Raw genomic sequence first — 19,333 nt, 5'->3', positions numbered from 1 at the left:
TCGGGAGGGAGTCGCACTGGGAGTCCTCAACATCGACTCCGGACCCCATGCAGTCTCATGGCATCAGGTCAAACATAGACAAGGAAACCTCCTGCTGATTACCACCTACCGCCCTCATACAGCTGATGAGTCAGTACTCCTCCATGTTGAACAGCACTTGGAGGAAGCACTGAAGGTGGCAAGGGCACAGAACGTACTCTGGGTAATGACTTCAATGTCCATCACCAAGAGTGGCTCGGTAGCACTGCTACTGACCGAGCTGACATAGGTGCTAGACTGGGTATGTGGCAGGTGGTGAGGGAACCAACAAGAGGGAAATACATACTTGACCTCGTCCTCACCAATCTGCCTGCTGCAGATGCATCTGTCCATGACAGTATTGGTAGGAGTGACCACCGCACAGTCTTTGTGGAGACTAAGTCCCGCCTTCACATTGAGGATACCCTCCATCGTGTTGTGTGGCACTACCACCGTGCTAAATGGGATAGATTACATACAGATCTAGCAATGTAAAACTGGGCATCCATGAAGCGCCGTGGGCCATCAGCAGCAGCAGAACTGTACTCACCACAATCTGTAACCTCATGGCCCGGCATATCCCCCACTCTACCATTACCATCAAGCCAGGAGACCAACCCTGGTTCAATGAAGAGTGCAGGAGAGCATACCAGCAACAGCACGAGGCATAGCTCAAAATGAGGTGTCAACCTGGTGAAGCTACAACACAGGACTATCAGTGTGCCCAACTGCGTAAGCAGCATACAATGGACAGAGCTAAGCAATCCCATAACCAACTGATCAGATCCAAGCTCTGCAGTCCTGCCACACTCAGCCTGGAATGGTGATGGACAATTAGACAATAACTGGAGGAGGTGGCTCCACAAATATCCCCATCCTCAATGGTGGGGGAGTGCAACACATCAGCGCAAAAGATAAGGCTGAAGCATTTGCAACAATCTTCAGCCAGAAGTGCCGAGTTGATGATCCATCTCAGCCTCCTCCTGAAGTCCCCAGCATCACAGATGCCAGACTTCAGCCAATTCGATTCACTCTGCGTGATATCAAGAAACGACTGAAGGCACTGTATACTGCAAAAGTTATGGGCCCTGACAATATTCTGGCAATAGTACTGAAGACCTGTGCTCCAGAACTTGCCGCACCAGTACAGCTACAACACTGGCATCTACCCTGCAATGTGGAAAATTGCCCAGGTCCTATGCCCTGTACACTAAAAGCAGGACAAGCCCAACCCAGCCAATTACCGCCCCATCAGCCTACTCTCAATCATCAGTAAAGTGATGGAAGGTGTCATCAACAGTGCCATCAAGCGGCACTTGCTTAGCAATAACCTGCTCACTGATGCTCAGTTTGGGTTCCGCCAGGGCCACTCAGCTCCTGACCTCATTACAGCATTGGTTCAAACATGGACAAAAAAGCTGAACTCAAGAGGTGAGGTGAGAGTAACTGCCCTTGACATCAAGGCAGTATTTGACCGAGTATGGCATCAAGGAGCCCCAGCAAAACTGAGGTCAATGGGAATCAGGGGGAAAACTCTCCGCTGGCTGGAGTCATACCTAGGGCAAAGGAAGATGGTTGTGGTTGTTGGAGGTCAATCATTTGAGCTCCAGGACATCACTGCAGGAGTTCATCAGGGTAGTGTCCTGGGCCCAACCATCTTCAGCTGCTTCCTTCACTCATCAATGACCTTCCTTCACTCATAAGGTCAGAAGTGGGGATGTTCGCTGATGATTGCACAATGTTCAGCACCATTCGTGACTCCTCAGATACTGAAGCAGTCCGTGTAGAAATGCAGCAAGACTTGGACAATATCCAAGCTTGGGCTGATAAGTGGCAAGTAACATTCATGCCACACAAGTGCCAGGCGATGACCATCTCCAACAAGACAGAATCTAACCATCTCCCCCTGACATTCAATGGCATTACGACAAGAGCAGGTCAGAGGCTAGGAACATTGCAGCGAGTAACTCACCTCTTGATTCCCCAAAGCCTGTCCACCATCTACAAGGCACAAGTCAGGAGTGTGATGGAATACTCTCTACTTGCCTGGATGGGTGCAGCTCCAACAACACTCAAGAAGCTGGACACCATCCAGGACAAAGCAGCCTGCTTGATTGTTTGTGGATGGGATGCCATTCACTCCCTGCACCACCTAAGCACAGTGGCAGCAGTGTGTACCATCTACAAGATGCACTGCAGCAACGCACCAAGGCTCCTTAGACAGCACCTGCTAAACCTGCGACCTCTACCAACTAGAAGGACAAGGGCAGCAAATGCATGGGAACACCACCACCTGCAAGTTCCCCTCCAAGTCACACACCATCCTGACTTGGAACTATATCGCCATTCCTTCACTGTCGCTGGGTCAAAATCCTGGAACTCCCTTCCTAACAGCACTGTGGGTGTAACTACCCCACATGGCCTGCACTGGTTCAAGAAGGAAGCTCACCACCACCTTCTCAAGGGCAATTAGGGATGGGCAATAAATGCTAGCCTGGCCAGCGACGCCCACGTCCCATGAATGATTAAAAAATAACCCTCAAAATTGGGTCTGAACCGTTTGCTCACCATGCAAGCTTGATGTTGAAATAGGACGAATGAAAGCATGCTGCGTGACAATGGCTACCCTGATCTGATCATTTCTTGCTGTTTATCGTGCAAACTTATGAACGGCCTATGGCCATCATTATCGGCCCTGAAAAGTGTCCAGTCTACCTCAGATTACCCTGAAGATTCACCGAAGCAGTTAAAACTAGCTGTTTCATGCTGCTACTATGCAGTAGCAACACATGTGGCGTTTGCCACCAACAGGATGCTGCGATCAAACCAAAAAGACATTCTGCCTATCACACAAATGAGTAATGTGATATATGAACTCCAATGCCAGTGTGATGCTAGATATATAGGCCGTACGTCCCACAGGCTGGTGGATCGTATCAAACATCGTGTCCCTTCTGCTGTTCGCAACGGGCAAGGTACAGGCTGTACCCAACCAGCCCATGCTTTCAAAACTCAAAGTACAATGTCCAACATTAGATGTGATTCCGCGATTGGACAACATTTGCCAAGTAATGCTCACTGTGCCAAGAATTATGCTGACAACCAATTTAAGATAGTCAGTCGGGCTCGCAGTGTGGCGCATTTGTGTGTACTGGAAGCTACATATATTAATACACAAGGCCCTGTTCTATGTAGACAGAAAGAATATGTACACACATTGCGCTTGTTTCAGCTAACAAAATAAGTGACAGCCATTCGCTGGTTCATTCCTCAGGTCATTGCCTTGACCAATCACAGTCAAGCTGCCTGGTTTAAATTTCAAATAAAGCTTGGCAGTTAACTGCCAGTCACCATAAACTGGTACATTCTCCATGGCAATGCTTCTACCAATCAGAGTTTACTTGCCAACCAACCAATCAGCACTCTCTTCTCATACAGTATAAATTTGTTGCTTTCCCTTACATTGGTATTCTTGCGAATTGTCCTAATGAGTGCAAGACAAAAGCTTTGACAATATATCTATTTTCAGCAACACTCAAGTCCTGTACCGCCAAATGACTATTTGATACAGTTTATACTCCTAAGGGGCAAGAGCTCGACTTGGCCAAAATAAAAGCCATGGACAACTAAAGCGGTAAGAGACAATATAAAAGCAAAAGAAAAAGCATAGAAAAATGCAAAAAAAGAGATACAAAGAGCAGCAAAGGGTGACAAAGCAGATAGTAAGAGCTACAAAAAGGGAGTATGAAAAGAAACTTGCAAGGGATATCAAAAACCAACACAAAGAATTTTCAATTATGTTATATTGATTAGGAGCAATGTGGCCCCTTAAAAACGGACAGCGATGATATTGTCAATGAAAGCAAAGAAATAATGAACACATTACTTTGTCAGTATTTACAATTGAGGAAGAGTTCAGCATTCCAAACATCCCAAGAAATCAATATTGAATCAGGGACAGGACTTACCAAAATTACAGTAAAATAATAGCTTGAAGAGAAGAGTGACACATCTCCAGGACCAGATATGGTTTCCATCCCATAGTTGAAAGTAAGGAAGAGAGAACAATGCAGATACCCTAACTGGAATCTTCCAAAGTTCTGCCGATTTGCGAACAGTTCTTTTAGCCTGGGAAGCTGCACACGTCACTCCACTATTTGAAGGAGACCAGAGAGGGGAAACCAGGGAATTATAGACCATGTAGCACAACATCTGTTGTCAGGAAATTACTATAATGAACACCTTGAAAAATTTCAGCTGATCAGGGCGAGCCACCATGGGCTTGTAAAGATAGGGCATGCCTGATGAACCTGACTGAATTTTCTTTTGAAGAGGTGACTAATGTAGTCGTTCAGGAAAGGTCTATCGGTGTTATTTATATGGACTTCCAGGAGACATTTGATAAAGTTCCTCACAAGAGACTGTTCGCTAAAGTTGAAGCTCATGGAATTGAAAGCAAATTAGAGACCTGCTTAGGAAATTGGCTGAGTGGCAGGAGGCAGAGAGTAGGGATAGTGGACAGGTATTCTAATCGGGAGGATGTGACTAGTGTCTTTTCACCATTTATTAACGATTTAGATGCTGAAATAGAAAGCTACATACCCAAGTTTGCCGGCAACACAACTAATAGGCGGCATTGTAAGCAGTGTAGATGGAAGCATAAAATTCCAAACTGATGATAATTAAGTAAGTGGGCAAAAGTGTGACAAATGGATTTCAATGTAGGCAAATGTGAGATCATCCAAGTTGGACCTAAAAAGAACAAATCAGAATACTTTTTAAATGCTGAAAAGTTAGAAACAGTGGACATCCAAAGGAACTTGGGGGTCCATGTACATTGATCATCGAAATGTCACATAAAATGATCAAAAAGACTAATACAATAGTGGCCTTTATATCTAGGAGGACCAGAATACAAAAAGGTGGAAGTTATGCTACAGCTATACAAAACCCTGGTTACAGTATTATGAGGAGTTCTGTGCACCATACAAGACATGCTAAAATGATACCTAGACTCCAAGGGTTAAATTACAAGTTTGTATTGCACAAACTAGGGCTGTATTCCCTGGAATTTAGAAGGTTAAGGGATGATTTGGTCCGAGCTTTCAAGTGATTAAGGGAAACTGATAATGAAGATAGAGGGAACAGTGTTCTAGACTAGTAATCCAGAGGCCTGGACTAATGACCCAGAGACAGGAGTTTAAATCCCATCACGGGCAGCTGGAGAATTTAAATTCAGTTAATTAAATAAATAAATCTGGAATAAAAAGTTAATATCAATAACAGTGACACTGTACCTACCAGATTGTCGTAAAAACCCATATAGTCTCTACTGTCCTTTCGGGAAGGAAATCTGCCCAAGGAATCCAGAGGCTGTAATTACCACCATCGATGCCAGGAATCAGAGAAGAGTAGCAGTTACCAGCACTGCAGTATTGCTTTGCCACCAGGTAGCACACACTTTTTGTTTTGTGCGTGCACATTGGTCTTTCCTAATAACTGCCAGGTTGTGGAGGCCACTGATGCTGAGTCCAATCCCACTTGTGAAAAAACTAGCTTTACTGGGGCTGGAGACTGGGTGATTTCATCAGAATGTCCTCCTTGACCCAGTTGTGGTGTAATGCTGAGCCTTGTGTTTCATTTGAGTTAGTCTTACCTCACTCGAGGTGCAATGTCAGTGAACCCGGCAAAGTGCAGGTGCTGGATGCTGAAAGTGGACAAAATTGGCCTCAACTGTCACGACCACCCCCAGTTCAATAGCCTGCTGATGCCCACTGTCTATCTTCACACAGAAATAACGGCCATTTGGGTGAGCTAGTGGCAGATAGCTAGCACCTTTAGAGTTCATACTCTAGCAAGAGCCCTTCAGGGAAGAGGAATGTTTCCCTTGCAGAAGTTATTTTTTGGTTGTCTAGTTCATAATTGTCCCTTTCGTAAACATAAGTGAACTGGAGCAATTATGAGCTATATAAATAAACTGATGAACTGAACTCCAAAAAAAAGGACACACTTTTGCTGCAGACAAGATGGAGTAAGAGGTCAGGTGACCTCTCCTGTACTGCAAATACCCATAGGGAATGCTGGAGACTAAAACCATCATCACGTCTTGACTAGTCCTAGGAAAGGCAGATTAAAATGCTAAACAGCCCATTCAATGCTACATGACCCCTATCTCCAAGAATTGCGTTGACAAAGGCCTTTGCAGACAGGGAGACTCCAGATTCAAAGTCACGATAATAGATGGGACATAACACCACTTTATCAAGATAGGCCACATTCTGACCCCATTGTGTAGCAATGGCCTCACGTTCAAAGCCATTGTATGAACACACCAGGTGAGAATCAGCTGACCAAATCCAAATCTGATCAGGTTTTTCTCCTTAAAAAAAGAACTCTGAAAGACAGACTCAGAAAGCCAACCAGCCAGGAAGCTGAAAAATACATTTCAGCCAAGAAGACGATCCTGCTTATAACATCTAAAAAACCACTCAGAGGCAGAGGCTGCAAGGTGACCTTGAAAACTCTCTACCTGAAAAATCGTAACAGGATTCTCACCACCGACTTTGACTGAATCTTAACCAAAGGAGTCTGCAATACTTCAATAAACCAAGAAAAGGAACAGCAGGCCTGCACCGCTGTTAAAAAATTCCTCCCGGAAGACCAAAAAGGTTTCAAAGTGAACTCTTTTTACAACAATTGGACTTAAATGCATGCTATCCTCTCATCTCTACCTCTTCTTGCGTGTGTGCGCATGCGAATATTTTTCAGGTATGTTTAATAAATAATTAATCTTTTTTAATCCTATGAGAAAATCTGTCATTTATCTGTTTATTTGACCGCTAAACACTCGGGGACTAAAACCATATTCTCTTAAAAAACACTGTCTACGGTCAGTTGAGAGGTGAAAAGTGGAAGTCATCCACAACATGGTATACTAAGCCAAGGGAATATATAATAAAGGGTAGGATACTGAGAAGTGTAGAACAACAGAGGGATCTTGGAATGCATGTCCACAGATCCCTGAAGGTAACAGGGCAGGTAGATAATATGGTTAAGAAGGCATAAGGCATACTTTCCATTATTGGCTGAGGTACAGAACACAAGAGCAAGGAGGTTCTGAGAGAACTGTATAAAACGGTAGTTGTGTCACTGCTAGAGTACTGTATAAGGTTCTGGTCACCACATTACAGGAAGGATGTGATCGCATTAGACAGGGTACAGAGGAGATTCATGAGGATGTTGCCAAGAATGGAGAATTGTAGTTATGAAGGAGGATTGGATAGGCTGGGAGTGTTTTCTTTGGAACACAGGAGGCTAAGGGGATATTTAATTGAAGTATATAAAATTGAGAGGCCTAGATAGAGTGTATTGGAAGGACCTATTCCCCTTAGCAGGGAGGTCAATAATCAGGGGGCATAGATTTAAACTAATTGGTAGAAGGATTAGAGGGCAGTTATAGAGTCATAGAGTCGTACAGCATAGAAACAGGCCCTTCGGCCCACCGCGTTCATGCCAACCATAACGCCTATCTGTACTAATCCCACCTGCCTGCATTAATTCCATATCCCTCTATGCTTTGCTCATTCAAGTACCTGTCCAGATGCCTCTTAAATGTTGCTACTGTTCCTGCCTCCACCACCTCCTCAGGCAGCTCATTCCAGATACCCACTATTCTTTGTGTGAAAAACTTACCCCTTTGATCCCCTTTAAACCTCCTCCCTCTCACCTTAAATCTATGCCCTCTAGTTTTAGTCACCCCTACCATGGGAAACAGACTCTGGCCATCTACCCTATCTATGCCTCTCATAATTTTATATACCTCTATCATGTCCCCTCTCAGCCTCCTTCGCTCCAGGGAAAACAGACCCAGCCTATCCAATCTCTCTTTGCCCTCCAAACCAGTGAGAAATACTTTCACCCACTGAATGATGGGGGTCTGGAACTCATTGCCTGAAAGGGTGGAAGAGGTAGAAAACCCTCATCGCATTTAAAAAATACTTTGTTACACACTTGAAGTGTTGTAACCTGCAGGGCTACGTGCCAATAGCTGGACAGTTCTTTTTTGGCCGACACAGACATGATGGGCCAAATGGCCGCCTTGTGTGCTGCAAATTTTCTATGTTTCTATGAAGCTCAAATGATGAGGAAAAATAAGCAAGCTTTCGGAAAATAAAATCTAGGAAAATAAAGATGCAATCTATTTTTGGTTAACCAATGTGCAATTAATGCATAAAAATAATTGCTTGGATCCATGACCATAGGACCATCTCAACATTCCATATGGAATGGCTCTTAAACTGGAAAGGAGTGGAGCAGGTTATAAAAGGATACTTTGGGTTTGAAGCAGAACATGTTCTTTCACTTCTATATTATTTTCGGTAGCGTAACATGATGATGCCAGATAATTCTAAGATAGACATACATTACAGAAAGCCAATCCCAGTGGTCAAGAAGACAGATAGACCAGGAGCTGTATCAGAATAACCAGTGCCCAATCCATGCTCCAGCAAGTTATGATGGATTTAGTTGAAACCGCAATGTTAACAATTCATATTTATATAGTGTTTTTAATGTGGTAAGACATCCCAAGGCACTTCACAGCAGTGGTATAAAATAAAGAGATATTAGGGCAAGTGACAAAAAGCTTAGTAAAAGAGGTAGGTTTTAAGAGCGTCTTAAAGGAGAAAAGAGAAGTACAGAGGCCTAGGAAGGAATTCCAGAGTTTAGGGCCCAGGGAGCTGAAGGCCCTGTCTCCAATGGTGGAGCAATTAAATTGGGGCTGCTCAAGGCCAGAATCAGGAGTGCGCAGATATCTCGGAGGATTGTGGAGCTGGAGAAAATTAGAGGTAAGATGTGAGGCCATGGAAGGATTTGAAAATGAGGACAGAGATTTTCAGAACAGTTGCTTAACTAGGATCCAACGTAAGTCAGCGAGCATAGGGGTGATGGGTGAACAGGACTTGGTGCAAGTTAGAACATGGGCAGAGTTTTGGATGACATCAAGTTTAGAGAGTAGAAAGTGGGAGGACAGCCAGGAGTGCGTTAGAACAGTCAAGTCTGGAGGTAAAAAAGACATGGAGAAGTATTTCAGCAGATGAGCTAAAGCAGATGCACAGTCAGGCCGTGTTACGGGGGTGGAAATAGGTGGTCTTAGTGATAGTGTGGATATGGGATTTGAGGCTCATCTTGGGGTCAAATATGACACCAAGGTAGTGAGCAGTCTGGTTCAGCTTGAGACAGTTGCCAGGGGGTGGATGGAGTCAGTGGCAAGGGAACGGAGTTTGTGCTGAGGACTGAAGACAATGGCTGCCGTCTTCCCAACATGTCGTTGGAGGAAATTTCTGCGTATCCGGTATTGGATGTCGGACAAGCAGTCTGACAATTTAGAAAACAATAAGGGGGGGGGGGTCAAGATAGGTGGTGGTGATGTAGATGTGGTAGAGGTATGTATGAGCAACATATAATTTCAGATTATACTATGTGAAAGAATTCAACAAACAGGAGCAGTTTACAACATAAAAATATTGTTTGCATAGGACTGCTACCACATTCAATTTCAAATAGAGAATTAATTATATTTTTTTCACCATTTAGCAATATTCAGAAGTTAGTCATTCAGAAATTTATAGATCTGAATGTTATTTGGAAAAATGGTGCAACAATTTTATTTGCCAAATTTCCTACCAATGAAAAATGCACTAAGTCTTCAGCATACTCAACCACAGGGATGTTTTAGAAAGGCCAGACAGCACCAGACTGCCCCTATGGTGAGCCCAAAGTCCTGACCCAGAGTTGCAATTAATGGAGCATGTCGGGTTTCTGGACATAGGGTAAAGTGGGCCTCTGCTGAGGCAGGACACTTTTTTTTTTTTACATGACATATTGGGCAGGATTTTACCAGCCCCTCGACGCCGTGGGTCGTGGCAGGCAGGCCCATAAAATGCAAGCGGAAGCAGCCCGCCATGGCCCACAACACCGAAAAGACCCTGCTGGATATTAGCAGTGGCGGCAAGGCCTCGGTGCAGCCCGCCCCCCCCCCACCCCGCAGCCACTTGGCGGCGGCAGCGCCTTTATTAAAATATTCAAATGAGGGTAATAAGCTTGCAAATGAACTTACCTGTCACCATCGGCCATCCCATGCCAATTTTACAGCCACTGGCTGCAACTCTCGCGCCTTCAGAATTCCATACGAAGTTCCGAGGCGAGACACTGGTGGGAAGGGAGGACTAAAATTATCAGGGCAGGAGGGAGGGGAGAGCGGGGAGAACTATTCCTATTGGTTGTGGGGATGGTGGAAAGGGGTTGAAGGTCAAAGATGCTGAAGTTCAGGGGGGAAAGTTCAGAATTTCAAGAAGTGTTTTTTTTTGGAGGGGGGGGGGGATAGGTCAATTTATGTATTGAGTACTCAGTGGGGTGGGGGGGGTGGTAGAGGAGATTCAAAGTTAAATTAAACTTTTATTGAAATTGTTATCAAACCGGCACCTTTAAATATTTAAATCTCTCTGAAGGGCTTGAAGCCCTTTAAAAATGGCACCGGGGTGGCCGCTCTGCCCCTCCATTTCAATGAGCCCCCACCGGTAATATCGCAGGGGCTCTGTAATGGCCGCTCAGTGGGGGCATGCCGCTAACTTCAAAGCACGCCGCCGCGCTAATAAAATTCAGCCATTTTCTTTGATTAGACATTAACTAAATATTTTGAACATGGAGAAATCACTTTGAACAAGAGGTACTCCCCGAGATGCTCCTTCCATTTTAAAGAAAAGCTCAGGAATCATATTGCATGATTGAAATGAACATAATTGACAACCCTCTAAGCTCGTTCATTAGACTTGTCACTGGCAGGCAAGAAACCAATGAGCTGTATTCCGTGCACAAAGCTCTGCTTTACCCTACTCAACAGCAAAGATGCACAAGCAACTGAAGCACAAATGCCTCAATGCACCATTCCTTTAGTGATGTCACAGTGTAGCTTTTTTTGGGGGGGGGGGGGAAGGGGGGGGGGGAAACAGAACTGGGGGACAAATATGAAACAGAAAAAAAACTGGAGATAAATTTTGTTCAAGCAGGTACATGGAACTACTTGTACTTTGTTGATCATATGCTGAATTAATAGTTTTGTCATTAATATTTGAAAATAAGGCTATTACAGTATGAAAGACTGATGTGTGGATTTAAAAGCAAAACTGAAAAGAACTTTTCAAGAAAGATGCCTTCCTGATCAAGACAGATGTCCTCAAAGAGCCTTGAGTTAGTTTCTGCTTCTAACATCCTCCCTGCTTTTCCACTGAATTCAGGTTTCAGTACTGAGCCTTAGAAGTGCTGCAAGGACCAACAAGGAGTCCAACCACGATTTGCTCATGTTTCAGTGAAACAGATCTGTATTTTATGGACAAATAGTCAGGGATATGGTTATTATAAGAGCCCTGTTGCAGAGTACCTCTATCTCTGGTTCAGGCCAAAACTCCTTTCTTTACCCCACCCAAATTTTTTACTATACTTCCTGTTCCATATGCTTTTGGACCTCCAATCTTAGCCAGCTCAGCTGTGGAGTGAGGCTGGAATTCAAAAATGTTGCTTCTTTTCTTGCTCTCTTGCAAAAAGGTAGCAAGGGATGTTAATTATGTATTAATTGTGTTCAATTGTATGCAGGTGGTGGACATTATTGGGGATTCACTTGTGCTCCTATAAATAGGAACCAACTGAAAATGTGGTGGTTAGGTTAGGATATGCATGGTTGTAATGTGCATCTATTTAAATAAAAGCCTATGAAAATGTGTAAAGATCGTCCCCAGTACTATCCTTCACCAACAAACTTTCTGGAATGGTAACATAGAATGGTTGACTAAAGATGATTGTTAGAAACAACAACAAAAAACAAACATTTTTAGACATGAAACTTAAATCCTAATGACCATGGTGGAAAATGGCAGAAAGCAAGTGTGAATTGTCAGGGTATGATTATCCTCTCTGATGTTCTCAGAATCTGAACCATATGACGAGTGGAAGAATGAAGTAGATATGTGGTCAAGGAGAAAACAAGGTATGACTTTGGCATTGTCACTTTCTACAAGCAGTAAAGGCAGAAGCATTTTGAGGGATAGATGCCAGTCAGTTGGATAATGAAGGTTTGGACCTTCAGAGTTCTCCTGGATAAAATCTGCAAGAAAGATGATCTGTTAAATGCCTATGAGGTATGGCCAGAATTTGATAGATTCCAGAAAACAGACAGTCATTCCCTGGAAGAACATAATTGTGGACTTTAACAGATTGTATAAGAGATTGACAAAATTCAATTTTGGGAACCCTAGATCAGTACTAGCATTTAAATTACTGGATTGCGTTAAGGTGTCGCATATGGGCAGGCTACTGATTCTGTCAGAGAGGGAGACCCTGTTGGATCAGATGTCTGCTACCTTAAAAAAATTCCTGTGACCACAATCATTTCCCTCAGCCTTCATGGAACAAATGAAAAACTCGACAGTGACACAAAGAATTGAAGACTCAATGATCGCCAGATTTCAAAATAATTCAGATACTGGATGCAGGCACTAATACAACAGAAGGATTAAAGACAGGTAGAATGAGGATGAAAGTATCCTTAGCAGATCCAGCTATTAGAGAAAACAAAATTGAAACAATAATGGGTGAATGAATTCCAGGAATGCCCAAGGAACAGTTAATAGGTGCTTCAGATGTGACTCGAAGTATCATTATGCAGTTAACTGCAGGGTCCTCGAGATGACAGATGAAGAGAATTCTGAAGAAGAGAATGAAGAAAATGATAAATCTGAACAAATTATGCTGGCCACAAGAACCTTTAGTCCTGTGATGAATGCGTTAGTCACAGACTCCTTTAACCGTGCAGTACTGGATAGTACCTCTTCTTCAACAGCATGTGGGCAGATTGGTTAAAATGTTACCTTGATTCACTAAGTAGTGAGGATCAATGCAATGTTAAAGAATATAAAAGTACTACTTTCTTTAGAAATGGCAATGACAACACATTGAGGCCACTAAAGAGAGTTGTAATTCCTTGCAAAATAGCTGGAATAAGCCATTTTATAAATACTTACGTTGCCTCTAGTGAGATACATATGCTGTAGAATAAACTTTCTATGCAAGAGGCACAAATAAAACTTGACATGGGTACAATAAGGCAATTATTTTTGCAAAGTGCATTGATCTGCAGTGTACCCATCAGAACATTACTGGATCCCCTTAACAAAACCTGGTGTTTCTCATCAGAGTGGTAGACAAGTATTCATGGCATCAGGTGATAAGAATCAGATGGGAAAAATTGCCTTAAAGTTACATAGACAATTTGCTCACCATACATGTCAAAGCTAAAACTCATGATAAAAGGGAAGAGGTGTGGTTGATGGAAAGTATATGACTCTGATAAGAGATTAGTGAGAAGTGTGAAATCTGCAAAAAGCATCAAAGGACACTGGCAGATCCTACTGCAAGTCTTCCATTGGCACATGACTTTAACGAGGTAGTTGCTATGGATCTAAAGGTATGGGACAAAGACAAATATTTTCATCCTGCATTTTACAGACCTGGCAACTAGATTTAGTCTTTCTACAAAAATACAAAGTAAAGTAAGGACGAAAAGGGTTATTATAGACAAAATCATGGACAAATGGATAGGAACGCCAGCAAAGTTTCTGACTGATAATGGAGGGGCATTTGTCAAAGGCGAGTTCAGAGACATGTGTGAAAATACGACACCATGGTCATGAATACCGCAGCTTAAAGTCCTTTCAGAATAGACTTTGTGAAAGGAATCATGCAGTGATCAACTGAAATGCTACATAAAATCTTAGCTGCAACCAGACTGCAAGTTGACAACTACACTGACATGGATGGGTGTTTCAAAGAATTCACTCCAAATGGTTGGTGAATATAGTCCCTAACAATTCGTCCATGCGCGAAATCCCAAATTGCCTTCTGTTCTGTGAGATAGTCCTCCTGTTCCAGAAGGTACTACAAATAGTTCCAATTTTTCTGCACATCTGAATGCTTTGCATACAGGGAGATGGGCTTTCATCAGAGCTGAAGTCTCAGAGAAAATTCTGAGAGCGCTGAGGCATCATATAAAACTATCTGAGACAGATTTCAATTCAGGAGATTTAGTGTGCTATAAAAGAGAGAATCCTAGGGAATGGAAAGACCCTGGTACGGTAATAAGTCGTGATGGTAAGACAGTACTAACCAAACATGGCAATCAAACTTAAAGTTGATTCCTCACAATTAATTGGAATTAATTTAAAAATCTCAAACTCTGAGCAGCTGATAGAAGTAAACGAGGCAGCTTGTAGCTCAAATGCTCATGTGTTTCGTGATGAGGGCCCTGAAAAACAGAATGCGACTGATCAAGGGCTGGATAGTGGTAATGTGAGTGTCATGATACACATGACAGAGTTATCACATCCACAGGTCAATTTCCCAGAGTGGGTACTCAGGTGAAATATATTCCAGAGGGGTCGGGTAAATGAAAGGATGCGACAATTGTGGGACATGCAGGAAAAGCTATGAGTAAGTTTGAATATTGGTCGAATGTATAGGATGATGGACAAGAATTAAGGTCCATGGACTGGCTGAATGGGGTGAAAGTGTAGAGAATAAGAAATGACTCTTGCATCAGAAAACGATCCGTACCGAAGAAGGAACCTGCGATTGTACAAGAGAGATATATCACAGTAGTAGTCTCGACAGACATAAAAGTGCGAGGACAGGCTGTAACTTGAATAGATGAGATGATGAAATAAAGGTCACAAAACAGTCTTGTAACAGAACTAGAAACAGAAGTCCTCATCATTGTGGAATTTTGGAGCTGCCAATAAACTTGAGGATAAACTAATAAGAGGGACAAAACAAAGGGAGTTAGAGATACTTGGAGAGAGTTTGGAATTTATTGAGGTACCAGATAAGGGTCAACCTGCCTTATCGCATCGGTGGATTTGTACCGAGAAAGTCCTTGCAGATGGGACTTATAAGGCTAAAGGTGAGGCTAATTGCTAGGGGTTTTGAACAGTGACTGGGTGATACAGATGTTAAAGTGGATTCTGCCAAAGCTGGAAAAGTAATCTTAGAAATCTTTTTTGTTCTTCTGGTCACATATTCATGGGAGTGTAGGTCAATTGACATAAAAGGCCCATTTCTCTAAGGCGATATTGTTCAGAGAGAAGTGTTCCTGAAACTTCCCAAAGAGGCGTTAGATGCAAAAGGAAAACTATGGAAACTAAACAAATGTGTCTACAGCCTGAACAATGCTTCCAGGGTACGGCAATTTTTGGTGAGATCAGTTTTGCCAAAAATAGGTTGTGTTCAACTAAAAGCAGATCCCACAAAGTTTTATTGCTGTCTTAAAGAAAAACTTACAAGCATCTTCATGATGTATGTTGATGATTTCTTATGGGGTGGTAATGCAATATTTGAGAAATGTGTTCTTATAAGATTAGGATTGAATTTAAAATAGGCAGTCAGGCTTGTGTGGCTTTGAAATATATTGGTTTAGATATCAAGCACAGTAGGTCTGGAATAACTTTAAATCAACAATCCTATTTAGAAAGTGTTACTCCCATTCCAGTTAATCGTACTAGGTCAACACAAAGATGAAGTTGTATCTAAAGATGAGATAGAACAATTGCAAAACTTGGTTGTGCACTCAGACTAGACCAGATGCTGGCTTTAATGTGTTGGAGTTAAGTACCATGATGAAACACCCTAGAGATTATTTTAAAGGCCAACAAAACATTAAAAAACTGGATAAATGCATACTTAAGTTCCCATCCTTAGGTGACCCAAAGATGATGAAGCTGGTCATTGTTAGCAATGCTTCAATTGGTTTCATAGTATTTGACATTTGAGAATTGGAAATGTTGTCTTTAGCTTTGGAAGAAAATTAAAAAAGGTTGTTAAAAGCATTCTAGCTGCCAAAACAGTGGGTCTTGTGGAGACAGTGGACATGGATTCTTTTTGTCAAATATTTTGTACAATAGGTGTATTAAGATTACCCATTCAATGTTATGTAGCTAATCTTTCCTTGTGGGACAATATACACTCTACAAGAAGTGTGAATGAGAAAAGGTACAGATTGACCTTGCTGGCTTGAAACAAATGCTGGAAAGAAAGGAAATCTCTAAAATTAAATGGGTGGATATTAGTAAGCAACTGTCTTTTTTCTGCAAAAAATGCATATATAAAGAAATTGTTAGGGGTCCGAAGAAGTGCGACATCTTGCAACGTAACGCTTTGTAGAGAATAAGGAGGTATTTGATTTAATTTGTTTTGAAATTTTGATTGTACATATAAACTCTAATTTTGATTTAGGAAGAGAAGGAAGCTGTTATTTGCATATTAATTGTGTGCAGGTAGTGGGCATTAACTGGGGATTCACTTGTACTCCTATAAATAGGAACAGACTGAAACTGTTCATCAATTCAGTGAGTATATAAAAAGTAAAACCATGTTCATCCAAACTTGAATACATTGAAGTGAAGCAACCAACTTAAAATCGAGAATTAGCTGTAAAGTTAAAATTACATTAAAGAAATTAAGGGTTGTGGAAAAAGTAGGAGCACCATATTTCATATACAGCACAATTCAAGATGTACACTGCATAAATAGGAACGTAGAGAGCACCGACCTAAAGAAAATGGTGTAACTTCACAGAACACAATTTTTAAAAATTTTAAATTTTAAAGCTAGCAATAACTACACTTTCTAAAGGTCTCAGACGAAGTTCAAATCTTGAACTGCAAAAGCAGTTTTACACAGGGCTTTACACAGCCATAAAGTTTACTTCTTCCTCCTGTCGTTTGCAAGCTCTCATTGACATGAAGGGAATTAATGTTTTTGCAAAACTCAACTGCGAGCAGGAATGGGTCAAGGCCGGAGACAGTGTGGATCTCAAAACAATAAAACACAACTTTAGACACATTAAAACTTTACTTAGAAACTTTATCGATTTATGAAGGTTTAAAAAAAATCCAGACGACAAAAACGATGACAGTTTTGAAACAGCCCCTACCTCCATTCACCTCCGACTTTATAAAGAGAGCTCTGCCGGCCTAATGTGCAGGCTGAGCCTGGCTGTGATAGATCGAGGGGAGGGAGATCGCCAATCCGCTTCTTCTGCCGACAAGGGTAATCACCTCCACCCCCTTTCCCGTTTAAATGCCTTTCCTCACAGGGGACACTTACCACCCAAGTCAAACCTCCGGACTCTCCGTCTCCCTTGGACATCTTTACGAAGGTTCCCGTCCCTCCGCGGATTGTTGGTGTCTGGCAGTTGTGCTCGAAAAGGGATTTCAATGATCTCGCTATACGGGGTTACCGGCTCCTCCAAACCGTCGGCTGTTCCGATCCCTGGCCGTCACATGGATGCTCGCCCGCCCTGCCAGTCCGCACACTCGCTCTCCGCAGATCCGTGAAACCCCGGTTTAACGCGAGTATTTAAAAGCAGTGAGGTGAGGGGAGGATGGCGGTGCCTCCTGCACCGGAGCGGCCTCCCGTTTGTCTGCCTGTGCCGGGATCCGGGACGGAGGCGGCAGCTCTCCTCCTCACTGTGCTGCAGCCACAACTCCTGCTGGTTTCCACAAACCCCGGGGCCGTATGGAGACTTTGAGCAGCGACGGTGCAGCCAAGGTTAGGGAAATGGGTAACAAGCAGCCCCGCTTTATTCTTCGTTCTGGGTCGTCGCCTTCGAGCCGAGGCCGAGATCTAAAAACACGTAAACAAAATTCCCGTATTGAAAGCACTCTGCCGCTACTGCCTCTTGACAATAAAATGGAGCATCATCAAACGTTGAAAACAGCGTTAAAATCATTAGGCGAGAGAGCCGTTAATTTTTATATTTAAAAGGGGGGGGCTCGCGCTCTCCCGCTGCCCGCGCGCGCTCACGCACCGACCCCAAACAATGGGAGTCGGAGGAAGCTGACAGCCCTGTCCGCGCACACTCCCGCTCCAGGCAGGCAGGCCGACCGACTGACAGCCGGCAGCATCGTCCAATTGCCTGCTTCCGTCTTCACCATCTACCAGTGGCACCAATCGGCAAGGCCGTTACGGCGTGACGTCTTTAATTTTTTTTAAAGGATCTGGTGCGGTTGCGCGAGCAATGATGGCAGTTGGGAGTCGTGGTAACTGGTGTTGCGGGCAAGGTGTTTGAGTTGGTTTAGGGTTTATAGTGCGGAGGGGTGTCCCTTATTTATTTCTTACAATGTACAATTTCTTACAAAGCATACTAGGAGTCTGTGGAAAAACATAGAAAGTTCACGGCACAGAAGGAAGCTCTTCAGCCCGTCGTATCCGTGCCGGCTGTTTTCTGGAGCAACTAGTCTCATTGCCCCGCCCTTTCGCCATAGAGCTGCATTTTTTTCTCTTACGGTGCTTATCCAATCCCCTTTTATAAGCCGTGATTGAATCTGCCTCCACCACAATCAGGCATATCATTCCAGATTCTAACCACTCGCTAGGTATAAAAAGTTTTTTCTCAAGTTGCTGTTAGTTCTTTTAACATTCACCTTAAATAAGTGTCCTCTGCTCCTTAATCCCTTTGCCAATGAGTATAGTTTATCTATAACAAAAACAAGAAATGCTGGAACCACTCAGCAGGTCCGGCAGCTGGAACCGAGGAGGGGTCACTGACCCGGGGCGTTGACTCTGCTTCTCTTTTCGTGGATGCTGCCGGACCTGCTGAGTGGTTCCAGCATTTCTTCTTTTTGTTTCAGATTTCCAGCATCCGCAGTATTTTTCTTTTATTTTATAGTTTATCTGTATCTACTTAATTTAGACACCTCTATCAAACCTCCTCCTAAACTTCTTTTAAAGAGAACAACCCCCGCTTCTGCAATCTATCCTTGTAATGAGTCCCTCATGTCTGGAACCACTCAAATAAAAACACAATGCTGGAAATACTCAGGTCTGACAGCATCTGTGGAAAGACATAGTTAACCTTTCAGGTGGATGATCATCATTTGCTCTCATCTTTTCTGCACCCTCTCTAATGCCTTCGCATTCTTTCTAAACTACAGTGCCTAGAATTAGATAAAATACTCCAGTTGAGGCCGCAACAAAGCTTTATAATGGTTCAGCATAAGTTCCTTGCTTTTGTACTCTATGCCTCTATTTATAAAGCCCAGGATCCCATATGCCTTATTAACCACTTTCTCAAACTGCACATATACCCCGAGGTCTCTCTGTTCCAGCACCCACTTTAGAATTGTGCCCTTTGTTGCCTCTCCTCGTTCTCCTACTAAGATGTACTTCTTCTCACTTCCCTGCATTAAATTTCATTTGCCAATTGTCCACC

General features: G+C 43.0%; 1 protein-coding gene across 2 annotated transcripts in view; it reads right to left on the bottom strand.

Moving 5' to 3' along the window:
* top2b (DNA topoisomerase II beta) overlaps window positions 1-18,009 on the bottom strand; it is a 251,137-nt gene extending 233,128 nt beyond the window's left edge. For both annotated transcript variants that reach the window (XM_068059910.1, XM_068059917.1), the window contains exon 1: window positions 17,227-18,009. In XM_068059910.1, coding sequence (XP_067916011.1) covers window positions 17,227-17,268 — 42 coding nt within the window. In that variant the 5' untranslated portion in view covers window positions 17,269-18,009. The remainder of the gene's footprint in view (window positions 1-17,226) is intronic.
* Window positions 18,010-19,333: the final 1,324 nt, after the last annotated feature.

Source organism: Heterodontus francisci, chromosome 2 (genome assembly GCF_036365525.1).
Source record: "Heterodontus francisci isolate sHetFra1 chromosome 2, sHetFra1.hap1, whole genome shotgun sequence".
In the NCBI taxonomy this organism is placed as follows: Eukaryota; Metazoa; Chordata; class Chondrichthyes; order Heterodontiformes; family Heterodontidae; genus Heterodontus; species Heterodontus francisci.
Note: the sequence above shows the minus strand (reverse complement) of the source record. Positions and strands in the feature narration are given on the sequence as shown.